This window comes from Hypanus sabinus, chromosome 16, assembly GCF_030144855.1.
Source record: "Hypanus sabinus isolate sHypSab1 chromosome 16, sHypSab1.hap1, whole genome shotgun sequence".
NCBI classification, from domain to species: domain Eukaryota; kingdom Metazoa; phylum Chordata; class Chondrichthyes; order Myliobatiformes; family Dasyatidae; genus Hypanus; species Hypanus sabinus.
Window position 1 is genome coordinate 15,097,317 of NC_082721.1, and position 21,811 is coordinate 15,119,127.

Consider the following 21,811-nt stretch of genomic DNA (forward strand, 5'->3'; position numbering starts at 1 on the left):
GCCCTGAACCTTACTTATAATAGGGACAAGTGTGTGTTTGGAACCACCTGACTCGCTATCCTTGGGTATGTTGTGGAAAATGGGGTCGTTGGCCCTGATCCCGACCGTATGCACCCCCTGTTAGAACTCCCTCTTCCCACCATTCTCAGACTGTGCCTGGGCTTCTTTTCCTATTACGCCCAATGGGTTCCCCATTACGCAAACAAGGCCCGCCCCCTGGTCAAGTCTACCACTTTTCCCCTTGCTGCCAAGGCCTGCGCAACCTTCAGCTGCATTAAAGGGGACATTGCCAAAGCAACGATGCATGCAGTGGACGAGACCATTCCCTTCCAAGTAGAGAGTGACGCTTCTGATTTCGCGCTTTCTGCTACCCTCAATCAGGCAGGCAGGCCAGTAGCATTCTTTTCTAGTACCCTTCAAGGCTCTGAACTTTGGCACTCCGTGGTGAAGAAAGAAACCCAGGCCATAGTGGAAGCTATTAGGCACTGGAGGCTCTATCTCGCCAGCAAAAGGTTCACCTTGCTGACCGACCAGTGCTCAGTTGCGTTCATGTTCAGCAACCAACAGCGGGGCAAAATCAAAAATGATAAAATTTTGCGGTGGAGAATAGAACTCTCCACCTACAGCTATGATATCCTGTACCGGCCTGGAAGACTCAATGAGCCCCCTGATGCCCTATCCCAGGGAGCATGTGCCAGCTCACAGCTTGACCAGCTATATGCCCTCCATGCACATCTTTGCCATCTGGGGGTCACCCGATTTTACCATTTCGGAACCTGCTGTACTCCCTTGAGGACATCAGGACGATGACCAGGGACTGCCAAGTTTACGCTGAGTGCAAACCGCACTTCTACCGTCCTGAAAAGGTGTAACTTATCAAGGCCACCCGCCCCTTTGAGTGACTGAGCATTGACTTTAAGGGCCCCCTTCCCTCCACCGACCGCAATGTCTACTTTCTCAATATTATCAACAAGTACTCGTGGTTCCCCTTTGCCATCCCCTGCCCCGACACCACTACCACGTCCGTCATAAAAGCCCTGCGCCAGCTCTTCACTCTGTTCGGATATCCCTGCTATATCCACAGTGATAGAGGGCCCTCCTTTATGAGTGACGAGCTGCGCTGGTACCTGCTGGCTAGGGGCATTGCTACTAGTCGGACCACGAGTTATAATCCCCAGGGAAATGGACAGATGGAGAGGGAGATGCCACAGTGTGGAAGGCCACACTTTTAGCCCTTAAGTCAAAAGGGTTGCCGGTCTCTCGATGGCAGGAGGTCCTCCCTGAGGCACTCCACTCTATCCGCTCCCTGTTATGTACGTCCACCAATGCCACCCCTCACGAGCGCCTGTTTTCTTTTCCCAGGTATTCTGCCACTGGGACCACCCTACCAGCGTGGCTGACATTCCCAGGGCCAGTGCTGCTCCGGAAACATGTGAGGAGCAATAAATACTCCCCGCTGGTCGAAAGGGTTCACCTTCTACATGTGAACCCCCAGTATGCTTACGTGGTCTTACCTGATGGGCGGGAGGACTCGGTTTCTGTCCGCGACCTGGCGCTCGCAGGAGCAGCAGACCACTACCCCAAACACTCCACGGTAACTATGAACCCTGTAAGCGAGGTGACACCGCGCACACTGAGCCCTACACAGACTCCTCACAACACTCCTATACTGGGCGTCTCGTACGCGTATATACCAGGCGCCTCACACACGCATGAGGGATCACTGACGCCTAGTGGGCTGACACAGTTAGGCTGGAACCAGCACAACCACCATCTCCAGTGCAATCACCACCGGCACCTGTGCAATCACAGCCAGTGCTACGTAGATCGCAGCGACAGATTCAACCACCTGATAGACTTAACCTGTAAATATACTTGTAAGAAACTTCGCCCCATGGGGACTCTCTTTTAAAACAAAGGGGGGGATGAATGTGGTGAACTACATATACCTGTCTGGACACGCCCCCTGCTGACTGCTCCTGTGGCCCCTCCCACAGACCCCGGTATAAAGGCGATTGAGGCCTGAGCCCGGCCCTCATTCTCCAGGATGTAGTATGGTGGTCAACTACTGCTTGTTCTTTCTTCCAGTCAATAAAAGCCGATATCTTGACTTCACGTCTCAGAGAGAGTTATTGATGGTGCATCACTAGGTGAATGCCAGGAGAAGGAGGGGAAATACACAGCCAGTGCAGAGTAGACCTGTGGCCATTTCCCTCAATAATATGTGTATAACTTTAGAGGGGACAATCTACCAGGGGAGACCCACAGTGACTGGGTCTCTGGCAATGAGTCTGGTGCTGTGGCTCAGATGAGCAGAGACAAAGAGGACTGCAGTGTTGGTAGAAGGTTCCTCAATCAGAGGAACAGAAACAAGGTTTTGTGGGTGCAATAAGGACACCAGGATGGTGTGTTGCTTCCCTGGTGCCAGGATCAGGGATGTCTCGGATCGTGTTCATGGCATTCGAGGGAGAGATTTTAGTGAGCTGGGTAGAAAGCTGAGAAACAGGACCTCCAGGGTAGTGATCTCTAGATTAATGCCTGTGCCACATGCCAGTAAGAATAGGATGGTTTGGCAGGTGAATGTGTGGCTGAGGTCCTGATGCAGGGGGCAGGGGTTCAGATTTATGGTTCATTAGGATCTCTACTGGGGAAAATATAACCTGTACAGAAGGGACGGGTTACACCTGAACCAAAGGGGGTCCAATATCCTTGCAGGCAGGTCAGCTAGAGTTGTTTGGGTGTGTTTAAACTAATTTATCAGGAGGATGGGAACCAGAGTAATAGCGCAGAAGATGAAGTAGTTGGTTTACAAACGGAGGCAATGTCGAGTGAGACTCCTAGCAAGGAGAGACAGATGATAGGGCAAAATTGCAGTCAACAGGATGAGTTGCAATGTAAAAGGCAGACAAAATTGAAAAAGGAGTATACAGGACTAGTTATATTTGAATGTGTTGTGAATTGATTAGAGAGCTTAAGGAAAAAGAACCCTTAGAGGAAAATGATCATAATATGATTGAATTTACTCTGAAATTTGAGAAGGAGAAACTAAAGTCAGATGTATTAGTAGTACCGTGTGATAAAGGAAACTACAGAGGCATGAGAGAAGAGTTGGAAAAAATTGATTGGAAAAGAACATCGGAAGGGCAGCAATGGCTGAAATTTCTGGGAGCAATTCAGAAGGCACTGGGTATATACATCCCAAAGAGGAAGAAGTATTCTAAAGGCATGGTGACACAACCATGGCTAACCAAGGAAGTCAAAGCCAATATAAAAGCCAAAAAGAGTGCAAATAATAGAGCAAAAATAAATGGGAAGTTAAGGGATTGGGAAGCTTTTAAATACCAACAAAAGCCACTAAAAAAGTCATTAAGAAGGTAAAGATGAAATACAAATGTAAGCTTGCCAATAATGTTAAAGAGTATACCAAAAGTTTCTTCAGATACATAAAGAGCAAATTGAATTGAATTGACTTTATTTCTTACATCCTTCACATACATGAGTAAAAATCTTTATGTTATGTCTCTATCTAAATATGCAATGTGCAATAATAGTAATTTATAATAATTACAATAAATAGAACAGTCAATGTAATATAGAGTACACTCAAATCAGTGTGAGTTCATCAGTCTGATGGCCTGGTGGAAGAAGCTGTTGGTTCTGGCTTTTATGCTGCAGTACCACTTCCTGGATGGTAGCAGCTGGAACAGTTTGTGGTTTGAATGGCTTGGGTTCCCAATGATCCTACAGGCCCTTCTTACACACCTGTCCTTGTAAATGTCCCGAATCATGGGAAGTTCACATCTACAGATGTGCTGGGCTGTCTGCACCACTCTCTGCAGAGTTCTGCAATTAAGGGAGGTACTGTTCCCATACCAGGCAGTGATGCAGCCAGTCAGGATGTTCTCAGTTGTGCCCTGTAGGAAGTTCTTAGGATTTGGGGGCCCATACCAAACTTCCTCAACCATCTGAGGTGAAAGAAGCGCTGTTGTGCCTTTTTTGCCACACAGCTGATGTGTAGAGACCACGTGAGGTCCTCGGTGATGTGGATGCCGAGGAACTTGAAGCTGTTTACGCTCTCAACCCCAGATCCATTGATGTCAATATGGGTTAACCTGTCTCCATTCCTCCTGTAATCCACAACCAGAGACGAGGGTGGATATCGTACCACTGGAAAACGATGCTTGAGAGGTAGTAATGGGGGATAAGGAAATAGCGGACTGACTGAATAAGTATTTTGCGTTAGTCTTCATTGTGGAAGACACTAGCAGTATGGTTGAAGTTTCAGGTGTCAGAGGTCATGAAGCGTGTGAAGTTACCATAACTAGAGAAGGTTTTTTGGAAACTGAAAGGTCTGAAGGTAGGTAAGTCACCTGGACCAGATGGTGTACCCCTCCAGGGTTCTGAATGTGGTGCTGAAGAGATTGTGGAGGCACTAGTAATGATCTTTCAAGAATCACTAGGTTCTGGAATGGTTCTGGAAAACTGGAAAATTGCAAATGTCACTTCTGTCTTCAAGAAAGGAGAGATGCAGAAGAAAGGAAATTATAGGTGAGTTAGTCCAACCTCAGTTGCTGGGAAGATGTTGGAGTCAATTGATAAGGATGTGGTTTGGGGGTATTTGGAGGCACATGATAAAATAGGCCATAGTCAGCATGGTTTCCTCAAGGGAAAATCTTGTCTGACACATCTGTTGGAATTCTTTGAAGAAATAACAAGCAGGATAGACAAAGGAGAATTGGTTGATTTTATGCATTTGGATTTTCAGAAGGCCTTTGAAAAGGTGCCAAGAGGCTATGAGTCGATGATATTACAGGAAAGATTCCAGATTGGATAAAGCAGTGGTGATTGGCTGGAGGCAGAGAGTTGGAATAAATGGAGCCTTTTCTGGTTGGCTGCTGGTGACTAGTGGTGTTCCACAGGGTTCTGTGTTGGGACCAATTCTTTCGATGTTATGTGTCAATGACTGGGATAAAGGAATTGATGTTAGCATTCATTTCAAGAGGGCTAGAATAAAAAAGCAAAGATATACAACTCTGGTGAGGCCTCACTTGGAGTATTGTGTGCAGGTTTGGGCCCCGTATCTTAGAAAGGATGTGCTAAAACTAGAGAGTGTTCAAAGGAAATTCTGAAAAATTATTCCAGGATTAAATGGCTTGTCATATGAAGAGCATTTTATGGCTCTGGGCCTCTATTCACTTGAATTTAGAAGAGTGAGTGGTGACCTAACTGAAACCTATCAAGTGGTGATAGGCCTTGATAGAGTAGATGTAGAGAGGATATTTCCTTTGGTGGGAGAGTCTAAGGCCAGAAGACACAGCAAAGAATAGAGCAGTGTCCTTTTAGAATGGAGATGAGGAAGAATTTCTTTAGTCAAAGAGTGGTGAATCTGTGGAATTCTTTGCCACAGGCAGCTGTGGAGACCAAGTCATTATGTATATTTAAGGCAGAGGTTGATAGGTTCTTGAATGGTCAGGGCATGAAGGGATATGGGGTGGGGCGAGGGAGGCCGGAGATTGGGGCTGAGAGAATTTGATCAGCCATGATGAAATGTTGGGTCAGACCTGATGGGCCAAAGGGCCTAATACTGCTCCTATATCTTATAATCTTAGATGAATAAATACTGCAAAAAGAGAGGGAAAAATAGTGTAATGTTCATGGGTTCACTGCCCATTCAGAAATCTGATGGTGGAGGAGAATAAGCTGTTCCTAAAACATTGAGTGTGTGTTTTCAGGCTCCTGTACCATCTACTTGATGGTAACAATGAGAAGAGGGCATACCATGGATGATGGAGGTCCTTAATGATGGATGCTATCTTTATAAATTGTCACATTTTGAAGCTGTCTTGGGTGCTGGGGAGGCTACTGCTTGTGGTGAAGATGGCTGTGTTTACAACTTTCTGTAACTTTTTTCTGATCCTGTGCAGTGGCCCCTCGTTAGTAGATAGTGAAACAACTGGTTAGAATAGTCTCTGTGATGCATCTGTAGAAATTAGTGAGTGTCTTTGGTCACCTACCATGTCTCCTCAAAACCTTAATGAAATAAGGTTTCATTATGTCTTGTCATGTCTTCTTGGTGATTGCATCAATATGTTGGGCCTAGGATAGATCTTCAGAGATGTTGATTGATATTCAAGAACTTGAAACAGTTCATCCTTTCCACTCAATGAGTACTGGTGTGTGTTCCCTTGACTTCCCCTTCCTGAAGTCCCCAATCAAGTCCTTAGTCTTACTAACCATAAGAGCATAAAGACATAGGGGCAGAATTAGGCCATTCTACACATCGAGTGTGCTCTGTCATTTAGAAACATAGAAAACATACAGCACAGTACAGGCCCTTTGGCCCACAAAGCTGTGCCGAACATATCCCTACCTTAGAACTACCTAGACTTTACCCATAGCCCTCTATTTTTCTAAGCTCCACATAGCCATCCAGGAGAGTAATAAAAGACCCTATCGTTTCCGCCTCCACCACTGCCGCCGGCACCCCATTCCACACACTCCCCACTCTTTGCGTGAAAAACTTACTGCTGACATCTCCTCTGTACCTACTTCCAAGCACCTTAAAACTGTACCCTCTCGTGTTAGCCATTTCAGCCCGGGGAAAAGCTTCTGACTATCCACACGATCAATGCCTGTCATTATTTTGCACACCTCTATCAGGTCGCCTCTCATCTTCTGTCACTCCAAGGAGAAAAGGCCATGTTCACTCAACCTATTCTTATAAGGCATGCTCCCCAATCCAGGCAACATCCTTGTAAATCTCCTCTGCATCCTTTCTATGGTTTCCATGTCCTTCCTGTAGTGAGGTGACCAGAACTGAGCATAGTATTCCAAGTGGGGTCTGACCAGGGTCCTATACAGCTGTAACATTACCTCTCAGCTCCTAAACTCAATCCCACGATTGATGGAGGCCAATGCACCGTATGCCTTCTTAACCACAGAGTCAACCTGCGCAGCTGCTTTGAGTGTCCTATGGACTTGGACCCCAAGATCCCTCTGATCCTCCACAATGCCAAGAGTCTTACCATGAATGCTATATTCTGCTATCATATTTGACCTACCAAAATGAACCACCTCGCTCTTATCTGGGTTTCATCATGGCTGATCCATTTCCTTCTCAGCCCCATCTGATGCCTTCTCCCCCTCAACCTTTCATGTCCTGACTAATCAAGAACTTATCAACCTCTGCCTTAAATACACCCAACGATTTGGCCTCCATAGCTGCCTGTGGTAATGAATTATATAGATTCACCACCATCTGGCTCAAGATACTCCTCCTTATCTCCATTCTAATTGGTTGTCCTCCTTTTCTGAGATTATGGCTTCAGGTCCTACAGTCCCACACTACAGGAAACATCCTCTGCACATTCACTCTATCTAGGGCTTTCAATATTCAATGGGTTTCTATGAGATCCCTCCTCATTCCAGCTGGACACTCCTGGATAGGTACATGGAGCTGAGAAAATCAGAGGGCTATGGGTAACCCTAGGTAATTTCTAAAGTAAGTACATGTTTGGCACAGCATTGTGGGCCAATGGGCCTGTATGTGTTGTAGGTTTTCTGTTTCAATGTTTCTATGTTTTTATATGAAAAGCCTTTCATTCACAAAATCATTTTTGTGAACCTCCTTTGAACTCTCTTCCATGTCAGCACATTCTTTCTAAGAGAAGGGGCCCAAAACTGCTCACAATACTCCAAGTGAGGACTCACCAGTGCCTTATAAAGGTTCAGCATTACATCCTTGTTTTCATTTTCTAGTCATCTTGAAATGAATGCTAACAATGCCTTCCTCACCACTGACTCAACCCACAAGTTAACATTTAGGGAATTCTGCACAAGGACTCCCAGGTCCCTTTATACCTTGGAGTATTGATTTTTTTTCCCCATTTAGAAAATAGTCTGCTCTTTTATTTGTTCTACCGAAGTGCATGACCATACACTTCCTGACTCTGTATTCTTTCTGCCACTTCTTTGCCCATTCTCCTAATCAGTTTAATTCCTTCTGTAGCTTCTCCGTTTCCTTCACACTACTTGCCCCTCCAGCTATATTCGTATTGTCTGCAAACTTGGCCACAAAGCCATCAATTATGTCATCCAAATCATTGACATACAAAGTAAAAAAGAGTAGTCCCAACACTGACCTCTGTGGATCACCACAGGTTAATGGCAGACAACTAGAAAAGGCTCCTATTATTCCCACTTTGTCTCCTGCCAGTCAGGCAATGTTCAATCCATGCTTGTATCTTTCCTGTAACACCATTGCTATGCAGCCCCATGTGTGGCACCTTATCAAGACCTTCTGAAAATCCAAGTACACAACATCCACCGATTCTGCTTTGTTTATCCTGATTGTTATTTCCTCAAAGAGTTCCAACAGATCTGTCAGGCAAAAATTTCCTATAAGGAAACCATACTGATTTTAGCCTGTTTCATCATGTGCCTTCAAGTACCCCGAGACCTCATCCTTATCAATTGATTCCAACATTTTCCCAACATCTGAGGTTGGGCTAATTAGCCTAAAATTTGCTTTCTTCTGTTTCCCTCCCTTCTTGAAGAGTGGAGTGACATTTGGAATTTTCCAGTCCTCCAGAATTCACTGCAGAATCCAATGATTCTTTAAAGATCATTACTAATGCCTCTGCAATCTCTTCAGTTACCTCTTTCAGAACCCTTTGGTGTAATCCAACTTGTCCAGGTGATTTACCTACCTTCAAATCTTTCAGTTTTCTTAACACCTTCTCCATAATATAGGAACTACGCTCATTCTTGAACTTTCAGCATACTGCCACAGTGAAGACAATACAAAATACTTATTCAGTTCTTCCGCCATTTCCTTGTTCTACCATTACTACCCCTCCAGTGTAATTTTACAGCAGTCTGGTATCTACTCTCTCCTTTCTTTTACTCTTCATACATCTGAAATATCTTTTGGTATCCTCTTTGATATTATTGCCTAGTTTACGTTCATATTTCATCTTTCCCTTCTGGGTTTTTTAGTTGCCTTTTGATTTTTAAGTTTCTCAATTCTCTAATTTCCCACTAATTTTTGCTCTATTATATGTCCTCTGATATGTTAGTTTTGACTTGACGGCCACGGTTGTATCATCCTGCCTTTAGAATATGTCTTCTTCTTTTGGATATGTCTATCCTACGCCTTCCAAATTGCTCCCAGAAACAACAGCCGTTGCTGCTCTGCCGTCATTCCTGCTAGTGCCCCCTTCCAGTTAAGTTTGGCCAGCTCCTCTCTCATGCCTCTGTAATTTTCTTTACTCCACTGTAATACTGGGACACCTGATTTTAGCTTCTCCCTCTCAAACTGCAGAGTGAATTCCATCATATTATGATCACTCTCTCCTAAAAGTTCCTTTGCCATAAGCTCGCTAATCAAACCTGGTTCATTGCTCTGCACCCCATCCAGAACAGCCTTTCCCCTATTGGGTTCAACCACAAACTGCTCTAAAAATCTACCTCGTTATCATTCTACAAACTCTCTCTCTTGGGATACAGTACCAACCTGATTTCCTAATCTACCTGCATATTGAAATATTTGATGACTATTGTGACATTACCCTTTTGATTTGCTTTTTCCAGCTCCCATTATAATTTGTAGCCCACATCCAGGCTACTGTTCTGAGGCCTGTATTTAACTTTCATCTGGGTCTTTTTGCCCTTGCAGTTTCTTAACTCTAAACACAAAGATTCTACTTCTGATTCTATGTCACCACTTTCTAAAGATTTGATTTCATTTTTTTTAACCAACTGAGCCATGCCACCCCCTCAGCCTATCTGCCTATCCTTTTAATACAGTGTGTATCCTTGCATGTTAAGCTTCCAACTATAATATTCTTTCAGCCACAACTCAGTGATGCCCACATCATCACACCAGGCAATCTCCATCTGCACTACAAGATTGCCTACTTTTTTCCGTGCACTGCATGTGTTCAAATATAGCACCTTCAGTCCTGTATTCATCACTTTTCAATTTGGTCACCCTGTTACACTGCAACTCATCCCACTGACTGCAATTTTGCTTTATCATCTGCCTGTCCTTCCTTACAATGTTATTACTCATTGTGTCTGCTTGTATACCAACTGCCCAATCCTCAGCACTGTTATTCAGTTTCCTACCCCTCTGCCAAATTAGATTTAACCTTTCACAACAGTTCTAGTTAACCTTCCCACAAGGATAATGCCTGCCCGCCCCCCACTTGGGTTCAGGTGTAAACCATCCATTTTGTACCTTCCCAAGAAGAGATCCCAATTTTCCAAAAGTCAAAACTCCTGCCCACTGCACTAATTCCTCAGCCATGCATTCATCTGCCAAATCATCCTATTCTTACCCTCATTGGTGCATGGCATGGGCAGCAATCTGGAGATTACTACCCTTGAGGTTCTGCTTTTCACTTTTCTACCTAGCTCCCTAAATTCTCTCTTCAGGATCTCCTCCCCTTTCCTAGCAATATCCATGGTGCCAATACATACCAAGACTTCTGGCTGCTTGTTCTCCCACTTTAGAATGTCTTGGACCCGATCTGAGACATCCCTGATCCTGGAACATAGGAGGCAACATACCATCCAATTTTCTGTATCGCGGCCACAGTCATTGAGAGCAAAGTCTGCAACACCACTCAGCCAGCTGACCTATCTCACTCCTGTCTGCCTCCTCGTCACCATCTGAAATTCTGCCAACAGTAGTTGTGTCATAGCAAATTTATAGATGGTGCTTAATCTGTGCCCAGCCAGACAGTTGTCAGTGTTCACAGTTCACAGTTTTGACATATGAGCTGTCTCTGAAAGATATTTTATGGAGATTCAGGGAAAAACAATTATTACATCAAACAATACACACAAAATGCTGGAGCAACTCAGCATTTTGTGTGTGTTGCTTGGATTTCCAGCATCTGCAGATTTTCTCTTGAAAACAATTATTACTCCTGGATTCTAGATAACAGGAGTAATTGGTGACCATTCAAGTTATCCGTGAAAATTCAAATTCAGTGTGTACTCAGATTTTTTAGGATATGCTTTTAAGAAGTGTGATTCTTTGTCTGAAGTATTAGGACAGAAAGATTATTCTTTTTGTCAAAGTAATAGAACTGGGTCAAATTAAAGCATAGTTTTTAAACTCTCAAGTTCTTTCAATTCTCCGTGAATGTACTCTTCTGGCACAAGCAAACATACACAAAGTTAAGAAGATTTAGATGAATTCAGACAGTTAGTTCTCCTGTAAAATTAATCTTTAATGTGTAACCCACAGTCTCCCCCATTAGATGTTACCTTTGTTACCGGCTCCATTTTGAAAAAGTTCTCCCAACTTGGACACGGTGAATGTGATTGGCAGCAACTGTAAGTCAAACCATGAATGGCTGGTCTCATGGCAGATTCAAGGGCATGGCTGCCTCTCTGTGATAATAAGTTTCTTAAGTGAAACAGTAGTAAAGTTATTAAGAATAAAATAGCTACTGTAACATCAAACATAAACCAATGTAAATTAAAAGCTTCAAGCAGAACCTTGAACTTCTGTACATTTAATACACATATCTCAGATTGTTTCACATTCATAATACATTTCTCTTACTATTTCTATTTTAATGGAAGGATAACTATAAATAAAATAAATGTATTATTAAGTTGATGAGGGAAATTTGTGGCATCCCACTTCCGTCTGTGCTAATGCTAAGCGAAATAATGCAGATATCAATGTCATAACTCAGTTTCCTGGCTTCTGCTCACCACTGAAGTTATTGCATGGTCTAAGATAGATGGTAAGAGCCAGAAAAGAGAAAGCAGAGAAGAGGTGGTGGGGAACAGGATATGAAAAAGCCAACATGGCAGAGAAAGAAGAGATAATTGAAAAGGAAAAAAGGGCCCTGGCAAGTACAACAAAGGATGCAAAAAAAAACTGCATATTCATGCTTAGTCGCCTCAGTTCCAGAGCATTACAATGTGGAAACTGCACTTATAGTTTAACACTTTAGTGGTTTTTGCCATAAAACCTTTCAATCCTGTTGTCATCTAACCACTAGAGGGAGCTGATACCAACAGATTCACAACATCGCTGAAAGCATGAAGGGTATCTCCCTGTTTAATGGGAATGAAAATCTGATTAAAAGATTAAGATTCTACAACAAAACTGCAACTGACATTTCCATATTAGAAATTCAAGCTACCTTGTCCATCAGGAATGTCCGAGTTTACGCTGGGACGTCTGCAGTATGTGGTGACATCTCTTGTCCTCCTTCATTACAGGTGAGAAAACTTTTGCCTCCAGCTGATACTCAGCTGGTTCTTTTGATGACTGACATGCAGTGCTTTACGTAGTCTTGATGACGCTTCATCTCTTATCCAGATGAACCATAAATGACACTGGCCCTCTACATCAATGAAGTGTCTTGATAAGCAGATGCTTCCTGTGATATCTGACAGGATCAGAAACAGAATCCGAATCAGGTATAAAATCACTGGCATATGTTGTGAAAAATGTTGTTTATATAAAATTAAATGAAATAGGTGGTGCAAAAAGAAAAAAAAATACTGAGGTAGTGTATATGGGTTGATTATCCATTCAGAAATCTGATGGTGGTGAGGAGATGCTGTCCCTAAAACATTGAGTGTGTCTCTTCAAAATGGCAGTTCCAATATCTGGCATCATATTGGCTCTTCTGTTTGCTTGTTCAGAACACACACACAAGCACCAAGCTCCGCCTTTATCAAATTAAAATGCATTCTGATATACATACCCACTACTAAGTCAGCAGATGTTTGTCCCATAATTCTATGTGGTAATTGGCAATGTAATGGGAAACTCATAACATCTGACCTGATTCCAACTCAAAGCAGCACAGTAATGTAGTGGTTAGCATAATGCCTGACAGCACCAGCGATTGGAAAATCAGCATTTAATTCCTGCCACTGTCTGTAAGGAGTTTGTACGTTCTCCCTGTGATTGCATGGGTTTTTTCTGGGTGCTCCAGTTTACTTCCACATTCCACAACAAAACATACGGATTAAGGTTAGTGCCTTGTGGGCATGCTATGGTTATACTTGCAGGCTACCCCAAATGATGACTCAAATGACACATTTCAGTGTATGTTTCAATGTACACGTGATAAATAAAGGTAAATTTTAACCTTTAAACTTCTGTCATCCTTTTCATCCATTGCATATTAACTGTCCTCTCCAACAAACCATTGAACACCAGATGCTTTGTGGAATTGTATGTACATATTTGACCAATTCCTTCTAAGAATTCAGAAATTCAATGCCAGTTAAATGACTTCGTTACAAGAATGCAGATTGAAAATCATTCTCAGCATTGTAATTAGTGTAGATTCTTCAAGAACCTAATGGTTGTTGTGAAGTAACAGACCTGATCCTGGGGCATTGAATGGGCAACTATGCCACAAGATAGCCATATTCCATGGTTTTCTAACACAACAGGGTATTAAACAGAGGTGAACTTCATTGGAGTTGGTTTTCTTGTGAATTAATTAAAACTGTCTTTGAAGAATTTGCATGCATTCTTCAAGAATGTAATGAAAAGGGGAAATGGTCTATGTAATGTATTTAGATTTGCAGAAGGCATTCAAAAAGACACCAACATAGAAATTTACCAAATTAGAAAAAGGTGCACAGAGTTAAGTACGATATATTGGCATGAACAGCAACCGCACAGAGTGATGCTGACAAACAACTCCAATGACACAGATTCAATCCTGACCTTGGGTGCAATCTATGTAGAGTTTACACACTTTCCTGGTGCACATGTGGGTTTCTTATCTACTTACTTATTTAATAAGATAGAGCACAGAATAGGCCCTTCAGGCCCTTTGAACCATTGCTGACCAGCAACATCCAATTTAACCCTAGCCTAATCACAGGATAATTTACAATGATCAATTAACCTACCAACCTGTGCATCTTTGGACCGTGGGAGGAAACCCACACAGTCACAGGGAGAACATACAAACTCCTTACAGACAGTGGCAGGGATGTGTGCACTGGTTTCTACCCACATCTCAATAACCTTTTGGTAGGTTAATTGGCCACTACAATTACTTCTGATGTAAATCCCATTTGTTTGCCTCACAGCAATGAAAGCCAAAATCCCATTTGCCTTCTTGATAGCCTGCTGCATCTGCAAACCAACCTTTTGTGATTCAGGTGCAAGCACTCCCAAGAACCTCTGTACAGCAGCATACTGCAATCTTTACCATTTCAATAATAATCTAATCTTCCATTTTTCTTTCCAAAGTGGATGACCTCACATTTACCAGTAGTGTATTCCATCTGTCAGAGCCCTGCCCAGTCATTTAATCTATATATCTCTCCCTGCAAACTCTCCATACCTTCTGCACAATTTGCCTTCCCACTCAATTTAGTATCATCTGCAAACTTAGATACACTACACTCAGTCCCCTCTTCCAGATCATTAATCTATATCATGAACAGTTGCGGGCCCAGCACTGACCCCTGCAGCACACCGCTCACCACTGATACCCAACCAGAGTAATACCCATGTATCATAACTCTGGACTTTCTATTCGTTAACCAAAATCCATGCTACTACATCCCTCCCATCTCTATACATTCCTATCTTATGGATAAGTCTTTTATGCGGCACCTTATCAAATGCCTTCTGGAAATCCAAGTAAATAACATCCCTCTATCCACTGCACTGATTATCTCCTCAACGAACCAGTAAGTTTGTCAAACAGGACCTACCTTTGCTGAATCTATGCTGCGTCTGCCTGATGGATCCATTTCTTTCCAGACTATTTCTTCCTTAATGATAGCTTCAAGCATTTTCCCAACTACAGATGTTAAACTTACTGGCCTATAGTTACCTGCCTTTTGTCTACATCCTCTTTTGAACAGTGGTGTTACATTTGCCGTCTTCCAATCTGCCAGGACCTGACCAGAGTCCAGAGAATTTTGGTAAATTATCATCAAAGCCTCTACAATAACTTCTGCCAATTCTTTCAGTACCCTGGAATGCATTCCATCAGGACCAGAGGACTTATCTATTTTCAGCCCCACAAGTTTGCTCAGCACTACCTCTTTAGTGATAGCTATTGTATCAAGGTCCTCACCTCCCATTGCATCCATAAAATTTCTCTTTGGTATGTTAGATGTGTCCTCCACCGTGAAGACCAACACCAAATACTCATTCAAAGCCTCTGTCATTTCCTCATTACCCAATATCAATTCCCTCTTCTCGTCTTCCAAAGTACCTGCACTCACTTTAGCCAACCTTTTCCGCTTTATTTAATTATAAAACTTTTACTATCTGTTTTTATATATTGAGCTAGTTTATTTTCATAATCTATCTTCCCTTTTTTTTATTGCTCTTTTTGGTGGTTCTTTGTTGCTTTTTAAAGTCTTACCAATTTTCCAGTTTCCCACTACTCTTGGTGACTTTGTATGCAGGAGCTTTTAGTTTGATGCCTTCTTATATTGCCTTAGATGGGGTCTGCCCATCCTTACTGTCCTTGCTCTTAACTGGAATATACTTTTGTTGAGCACTGTGAAAAATCTCTTTGAAAGTCTTTCACTGTTCCTCAACTGTCCCACCATATAGCTTGTGTTCCCAAATCCTCCCTTATCCCATTGTAGTCTCCATTGTTTAGGCATAATATGCTGGTTTTCGATCAAACTATTGTGCCCTCCATTTGTATGAGAAACTCAGTCATACTGTGATCACTCTTTCCAAGAGGATCCCTAACTACAAGATCACTAATTTGACCTGGTTCATTGCGCAGGACCAGATCTAAGATGGCACATTCCCTTGAGGTTCAGTAACATGCTGTTCAAGAAATCTATCATGGATGAATTCTTGAAGTCCTCCTCAAGACTGCCTTGACCAACTTGATTCACCCAGTCCATGTGCAAGTTAAAGTCCCCCACAATTACTGCTGTTCCATTCTTATATTCCTCGGATATTTCTCGGTTTATTGCCTGTGCCACTGTAATGTTACTATTTGGTGGCCAATAGATAACTCACACCAGTAATTTTTTCCCTTTTGTTATTCCTAATCTTTACAAAGATGGATTCAATATAATGCTGCTTAGATCTTATATCATCTCTGTTATGAGTGATGAGCAGACCTGATGGTCAATGGGTGCAGAGTTAACCATTCCCAACCCCCCCCCCCCCCGAGAACTACGAACTATTGCTGTTGCTATGCTGCTCATGAGAGAGAGAGATAAAGCCCAGGCAAGAACATCTGCTACAGATAAGAGGGGGAGAGAGACTGTTGATTTACTGTATTATGACTCTTCCTGGATTATTTACCTTCCACTACAAGGACTTTACTTTGCTCGTTAACGTTCCTCAGGAGACAGCAGGAGTGGCCTGATTTGATGGACACAGTCTTTCAGAGTTGATGGATAGCTGAGACCCCGTGAGTGGGGATAAAAAGACAGGTCTGGAGAGATACCCTTCAGACACACCAGTGGAAACTGACTGAGTGTTGGGAACCCACAGAAAAGTGGGGGTTTCAGAGACCGAACCAGGAGATCAGTCAGTAAAGCTCACAGTGTTACAGCAGGGCCAGTGGGGACTTGTGTGTGTGTCCACTCATGCCAGAATGATGAGTCCACCACAGAAGAACGGTCTAGCTGAAGAACAGAGGAGTCATAACTGAATGGCTACAACAATATGATGGAATAAGAAAGCCACTAAAGGGTTTGCCTGCCGCAGCTGTTGCTTACATCTCGCTCTCTCTCTCTCTCTCTCCAACGATTTCAATACAAACACCATAACCACCTCAGCATTTATAAACTGAACTCTATACTTTCCTATGACAATTCATTTACCCCTAGACATCAATAGAGCTTGTTTATTATTTATTATTATTATTCCTACACTTTTAGGTTTATTACTGCTAACTTGTTTTATATGTATATTTGCATTTTTGATATTGTATTGTGTAGTTTACTAATAAACACCTTTAGTTTGGTACCACCAGACTCCAATGGATTCTTCTTTCTCTGCTGGTCAGACACCCAGTTATGGGGTATGTAACAAATTGGGGGCTCACCAATTGAGCCCCAATTTGGGGGGCAGTGAATTGGGATAAAAGTCCCTTATCTGATCTGGTTGTGTGGATAACCAGATGGGAAACCAGCAGAGATGGAAATTGACAAATTTTTAAAAGACCCGACTTCGGGGGCATTAGAGGATGGCAAGAAGGCCGAATTAGTGAGTGTTGCAAAATGATTAAATCTCTCGGCGGTGAAATCGTTGATGAGCAAGTTGGATATTCACAGAGCAATAGCTGTGCATTACATATCTGAGGGTGTGTTCATGTCAGATGTATTGGACCTGTTCCCTGAGAAAAAACCAGTCGAGGGTGAGCTTCAGATACAGATAGAAAGATTAAGGTTGGCTGCGGAGAAGAAGGAAAGGGAGCATGAGCTCCAGATATTCCAGATAAAGGAAATAGAAGCTGCAAGGCAGAGAGAAGAAGCTGATAGGCAGAGGGAGGACAGAGAGAAAGAGAGGCAGTTTGCGCTGGAAATGGAGAGGTTAAAGGCATTGCAGGGAAGAGACCGGGTAGCAAACCCAAATTAGGGGTTCAAGATTGGTCAGGAGATCCAGTTAGTACCTCCATTCGAGGAGATGGATGTCGATAAGTTCTTTCTTCATTTTGAGAATGTGGCTGTGAATCAGAACTGGCCTAAGGGGAAATGGGCTGTTCTGTTACAGAGTGTACTTAGGGGGAAGGCTCAGCAAGCATATTTGGCATTGTCTATGGATAAGTCTAAGGATTATGGGGAATTAAAAAGGGCTGTACTGAGGAGTTACGAGTTGGTGCCAGAGGCATACAGGCAGAAGTTCCGGAACTTGAGAAAGCCGTGGAACCACACGTATTTAGAGTTTGCCCGTGAGATGCAAATGTATTGTGAGCGTTGGTGTGCCTCAAAAGGGGTCATTGGAGATTATGATAAACTGCTACAGTTAATACTGATGGAGCAGTTCAAAGGTTGTATCCCTGAAAGTATGAAGACGTACTTGGATGAGAAGGAGACAGTGACTCTGTCTGCGACTGCCAGATTAGCAGACGAGTATGCCTTAACCCACAAAACAAAGTTTTCCCTAAATAAGAGCTACCAGAAAGGCAGTAGGGATGCCAGAGAAAGCCCACTGGCTAAGGCAGAAAATAAGCCAGGAGCTAGTGGAAAAGGTAAGGAGGAGGAAAATCAGGCTGGCAGGAAGGTTCCCAACTTTACGTGTTATAATTGTGGGAAAGCTGGTCATATAGCATCTAAGTGTTTTGTTCCGAAGAAGGAGACAGGAAAAGGGAAAACGGCAGTCCCAACTGGTTGCATTGAGTCGGTTAACAGATCGATGGGGAAGGCAAAGTTAGATAGAGCACAAGAGGGGCGTGAGAAGTTTATCTCAGAAAGGACAGTGTCTGTGAAGGAAGGAGAAACCCCAGTTCCAGTGCGGATCTGGAGAGATACTGGGGCTGATCAGTCACTGATTCTAAGGAAGATGTTAGACTTTGGTCCTGAGATTGAGACGGGGGAGGTTGTGTTAAGAGGTATCGGAAATGGGACCGAGGCCGTACCTTTGCACAGGATGTTTCTGAAATATGACCTGGTGTCTGGACCAGTCGAAATAGGGGTGCGGTCGAAACTGCCGATGGATGGCGTGGACGTCCTACTTGGTAAAGATCTAGCAGGTGGTGATGTGTATTCAGCAGTGGAATTAACAAGTAAGCCTGTAAGTGCTGAGGACCCGCCCATAGATTCCAAGATTTATCCCACATGCGCAATCACTCGCAGCATGTCTAGAAAGGCGGCTGAGAAAGGAGACAGTTTAAATGAGTCCAGGGTTGATTTAGTGGAGACATTTTTGCCAACCTTGTATGAAAAGGAGTTACCGGAGGAGAAGGAAAAGGATAGTGGGGTTAAGGAGAGTAAAGGAGAGGAGGTAGATCTACCATTAGCAAGGAGGGATTTTATAAAGGAACAGAGTCGTGATGAGGAGCTTGTGGCATTGAACGAATCAGCTCTTTCTGAGCTAGAGATTGATAAGGAACCAGGGGGATACTATCTGAAGGGGGGAGTGTTAATGAGGAAGTGGAGGCCAACCACAGTGCCAGTCAATGAGGACTGGGCGGTGGTAGTGGTTCTGAAGGTTTATCGGGATGAAATTTTGAACCTGGCTCACAAGGGACCTCTAGGTGGACATTTGGGAGTAAGGAAGACAGTAGATAGGGTTATGAAAGATTTTTATTGGCCAAATATGAGGAAGGATATTGTTGACTATTGTAAAAGGTGCCATACTTGTCAGGTGTTAGGAAAGCCAAATCAGGTTATCCCTAAGGCACCTCTCAGACCGATACCCACCTTTGGGGAGCCTTTTTTCCGAATCATTGTGGATTTTGTGGGTCCTTTGCTTAGAACTGCGAGCGGGCGGCAGTACATCATGACCATGATGTGTGCTGCTACTCGATTCCCAGAGGCTGTGCCCCTGGGGAACATTAGAACTCCTGCGGTAGTAAAGGCACTCAATAAATTTTTCACCACGGTAGGGTTACCTAGAGAGATACAGTCAGATCAAGGGAGTACCTTCACGTCCCGTGCATTTCAGCAAATTTTGACACAGATGGGAGTTAAACAAATTCTAGCCTCTGCATGCCACCCGGAATCTCAAGGATTCCACGCAACTTTAAAGACTATGATTAAAACTTACTGTCAGGAAAACACTCATGACTGGGATGATGCAATACCACTTCTGTTATTTGCAGTGAGGGACACGGTTCAGGAATCTCTGGGGTTCAGTCCATTTGAGCTCGTTTTTGGTCACAGGCCCAGAGAACCTTTAACCGTACTCAAAGAAAAATGGTCTAGTCCGAATGTGCAAGTCAATGTGATTGACTATGTTTTGAGGTTCCGTGAAAGGCTCCATAAATTTTGCGAGTTTGCGAAGCAAAATCTTAAAGACTCAAGGACTAAAATGAAACAATGGTATGATAAATGAGCCCGAGAGCAAGAATTTCAAGTGGGCGATAAGGTTTTGGTCCTGTTCCCTGTAGTTACCAACCCCCTACAGGCGAGGTTTCAAGGGCCGTACAAATTGATTAAGAAAGTATACTCTCTGAATTATCTGATCGTAACTCCTGATAGACGAAAGCCTAGCCAGTTGGTTCACATTAATATGACGCGACCCTCACGGTGGTCAGCGCTGTCACAAAGACTGATGAGGCAGAAAAGATTGATAAGGAGGGGTCCAAGCGTTTTGAAAAGATAAGCATAGTACCCACCAGACTAGAGAACTCTGTTATTTTGGCCAACTTTGCTGTTAAAGTCAGTCACTTGGAGCCTGAACAAGGAGAGCAACTGACACAGCTAATTAACCGGCATGCAGATTTATGCCCAGATGTTCCCAGAAGGTGCAAAGTAACAGAGCATGATGTTATTGTTACCTCAGCCCAGCCGATTAAACAATTCCCTTATTGGATGAATTTGGAAAAGAGCAAGCTAGTGGAAAAAGAAATTGAGCATATGCTAGCTGCTGGTATTATTTGTGAATCTTCCTCTGCATGGGCATCTCCATGCGTGGTTGTACCAAAACTGGACAGTAGTATAAGATTCTGTACAGATTACAGAAAGGTGAAAGCCATCACACAATCAGATGCTTACCCTATCCCCAGGGTGGATGATTATATTGATAAAGTGGGTAAAGCGAGATACATCACTAAGATTGACCTGCTAAAGGGATACTGGTGTGTTCCTTTGACTGACAGGGCTCGAGAAAGTTCAGTCTTTGTCACACAATCAGGGTTTTATGAATACAATGTGTTGCCATTTGGAATGAAAAATGCTCCAGGGACATTTCAGAGAATGATTGACACTGTGATTAAAGGGTTAACAAACACAAAGGCTTACACTGATGATGTAGTAGTTTGGGGTGACACTTGGGATGAGCACATTGAAGCTGGGGAGAAACTGTTTAAATGAATGTCTGCAGCCCACCTCACAGTGAACCTCGCAAAGCGTGAGTATGGCCATGCCACGATCACGTACCTGGGGTATGTGGTAGGACAGGGGCAATTGGCTCCTGTACAGGCTAAAGTACAGTCTATTTCCAAGGTTCCCGTCCCAACAAATAAGAGGCGCATTGAGTAGGTTTTTGGGCATGGTGGGGTACTATCGGAAAATTTGTAAGAACTTTGTGGACATTGCCCTCCTGCTTACAAAGCTCTTACAGAAGGAAGAAAAATTTGAGTGGAGCAGTCCTTGTCAGGAAGCTTTTGAGAAGTTGAAAACCATACTGTGCCACCACCCTGTGTTAAAAGCACCTGATCTCTTGAAATCTTCCTCCCTGGCGACTGATGCAAGTGATGAGGCTGCTGGGGCAGTCCTATTGCAGAAAGCAGGGGATGGAGTGGAACACCCAGTGGCGTATTTCTCTCGAAAGTTCAATGTGCATCAGAGAAATTACTCCACTGTGGAGAAAGAATTGTTGGCAATTATCTTGGCAATTCGGCATTTTGAGGTCTACATCTGTGCAGCACAGAGACCATTAATTGTTTATACTGATCACAACTCTTTGGTATTCTTGGCTAATGTGAAAAATAAAAATAGGAGGTTATTAAGTTGGAGTCTGTTTAATATCGAATTAAAGGAATTCGATATTAAAATACAACATGTAGAGGGGAGTGACAATGTAATTGCTGATTGTTTATCTGGATGTTAATTTGAAAGTGTACCTGTATTATTCTTGTAGTTAAGACCACTTCTATATTTTGTTAAACTCTGTAATTCAGTAATATACTTTATTAGTTCATTTTCACTC

At 43.1% G+C, this 21,811-nt stretch overlaps 2 protein-coding genes across 4 annotated transcripts in view; both read left to right on the forward strand.

Annotated features, from left to right (window-relative positions):
• The window catches only part of spmap2 (sperm microtubule associated protein 2), a 246,595-nt gene that overhangs the window by 35,977 nt on the left and 188,807 nt on the right, over positions 1-21,811 (forward strand). The window lies entirely within an intron of this gene.
• Positions 1,463-19,993, forward strand: LOC132406577 (uncharacterized). The gene is made up of 2 exons (XM_059992397.1): positions 1,463-1,594; positions 12,027-19,993. The coding sequence occupies exon 2, from the start codon at positions 17,624-17,626 to the stop codon at positions 19,991-19,993; it is 2,370 nt and encodes a 789-aa protein (XP_059848380.1). The 5' UTR covers positions 1,463-1,594; positions 12,027-17,623.